The sequence below is a fragment of the Eimeria tenella genome, genomic scaffold (assembly GCF_000499545.2).
Source record: "Eimeria tenella Houghton genomic scaffold, Eth_scaff3076, whole genome shotgun sequence".
In the NCBI taxonomy this organism is placed as follows: domain Eukaryota; phylum Apicomplexa; class Conoidasida; order Eucoccidiorida; family Eimeriidae; genus Eimeria; species Eimeria tenella.
In genome coordinates, this window is record NW_013542946.1 from 2,133 (window position 1) to 3,908 (window position 1,776).

Here is a 1,776-nt window from a genome sequence, read left to right on the forward strand (position 1 = left end):
AGCCCAGCGAATAAAAGCTGAAAGAAAACATTAAAAAGAAAAAAGAAAAGAAGTAAAATAAATAAAATAAATAAATAAATAAATAAAATAATAAAATAATAAATAAATAGATTAAAAGAAATAAAAGACCTGCTGCAGCAACTTCGGAAAACACCAAAGGCTTGAAGTCCAGCAGCAGCAGCAGCAGCTGCAGCGCAGCACAAACGAAGGCCTCGGGCTCGGGAGCAGCAAAAAGGCGGGAGAGCGGGAGGCCCTGAAGCAAAAATGAATAATTAAATGAATTAAATTAAATTAAATTAAATTAAATTAAATTAATTAAACAAATTTAATTAATTTGATTTAATTGTGTTTGTTGTCTAGTTCCAAGTTGGAATTCAAATGAGAGTCCGAGCGAAGAACGACGCACTGAACCGTAAACCCTAAACCCTAAACTCTAAACCCTAAACCCTGAACCCAGCCCTTAGCCCTGAACCCTCAGCCCAAACCCAAACCCTCAACCCTAAGCGCCAAACCCCAAACCCAAAGCCCTAAACCCTAGGCCCCAAACCCTAACCTAAACCCTAGGCCCCAAACCCCAAACCCTAAACCCCAAACCCTAAACCCTAAACCCTAAACCCTCACATAGCCGACGGGGTCGTAAGTGAAAATGGAACTCAAGAGAGAACAAAAGAGGTTTGCGGTGTATGGACTGTGGCCAGCTGTAAAGACAGCCAGCCAGGGGGGTTCTTGCCGCAAGTACTCGTCGATGGTCTGCGCAAACCCTAAACCCTAAACCCTAAACTCTAAACCCTAAACCCCAAACCCTAGGCCCTAGAGCCGCCGCCACGCACTCCAGACCCCACAGTCAGTCAGAGCTTCCCTCGTTTATCTTGGGCGCCCTTGCAAAGACCCTAAACCCTAAACCCTAAACCCTAAACCCTAGGGCCGAATGCCCCGACGCAGCACTCTCTTCGAAACCCTCGCCCCACCACAAACCCTAAACCCTAAACCCAAGCCCCAACCCCCAAACCCTAAACCGACGCCCCAACCCCCAAACCCTAAACCCTAAACCCTAAACCCTAAACCCTACCTTGGAGAGAGAGCCCGCGAAGCAGAGCAGCAAACAGTTCAGCACTTTGGAGCGGTTTGCAAACATGAAGGGCAAAGAAGGACAAGGAGAAGCAGCAGCAGCACCGAAGCCGCTGCACCAGAGGAAGCGGCGGTCTATCACGTTCGAAGGGATTTGCTGCAGCAGCAGCAGCAGCAGCAGCAGCAGCAGCAGCAGAGGCTGGTCCGCGCCAAACCCTCCCCCGGCCCTTGCTGCTGCTGCGCACGCTCTGGGGTTTGGGGTTTGCAAGCAGCAGCAAACGCCGCGACGCACAGCCAAGCCATAGATACCCTAAACCCTAAACCCTAAACCCTAAACCCTAAACCCTAAACCCTCACCTCGTCCTTTTCCAGGAAGCAACGAGGGGCGTTGACGCAAAAGCCGTTCAAGAAAAGCAGACGGGCGAGAGCATTCATCAGCTTCAACACACACCACAAACCCTAAACCCTAAACCCTAAACCCTGAGGTTTGCTCGCTTGACCCTAAGGTCATTGGCCTTGACTCCAAAACCCTAAACCCTTTTTGCGGGCTCCAAAAAGTGCAGAATTCTTGAACAGGGGTTGAGGCACATTCTCCTAAACCCTAAACCCTAAACCCTAACCTCGTTCGCCAGGGTTGTGCAGCGTTTTGAGCCTTCAGGGGTCCCAGAGCTTTGCTGTTCCTCTTGCTGCTGCTGCTGCTGGTTGTCC

The 1,776-nt window shown here is 49.7% G+C and overlaps 1 protein-coding gene across 1 annotated transcript in view; it reads right to left on the bottom strand.

Moving 5' to 3' along the window:
- Nucleotides 1–1,503, bottom strand: part of ETH_00038945 (GI18945, related) — a gene marked incomplete at both ends in the record, with an annotated part of 3,226 nt that extends 1,723 nt beyond the window's left edge. Inside the window, 4 exons of the mRNA XM_013375997.1 lie at nucleotides 134–253; nucleotides 622–750; nucleotides 1,070–1,225; nucleotides 1,426–1,503. Of these exons, the coding sequence (XP_013231451.1) occupies nucleotides 134–253; nucleotides 622–750; nucleotides 1,070–1,225; nucleotides 1,426–1,503 (483 nt within the window). The remainder of the gene's footprint in view (nucleotides 1–133; nucleotides 254–621; nucleotides 751–1,069; nucleotides 1,226–1,425) is intronic.
- Nucleotides 1,504–1,776: the final 273 nt, after the last annotated feature.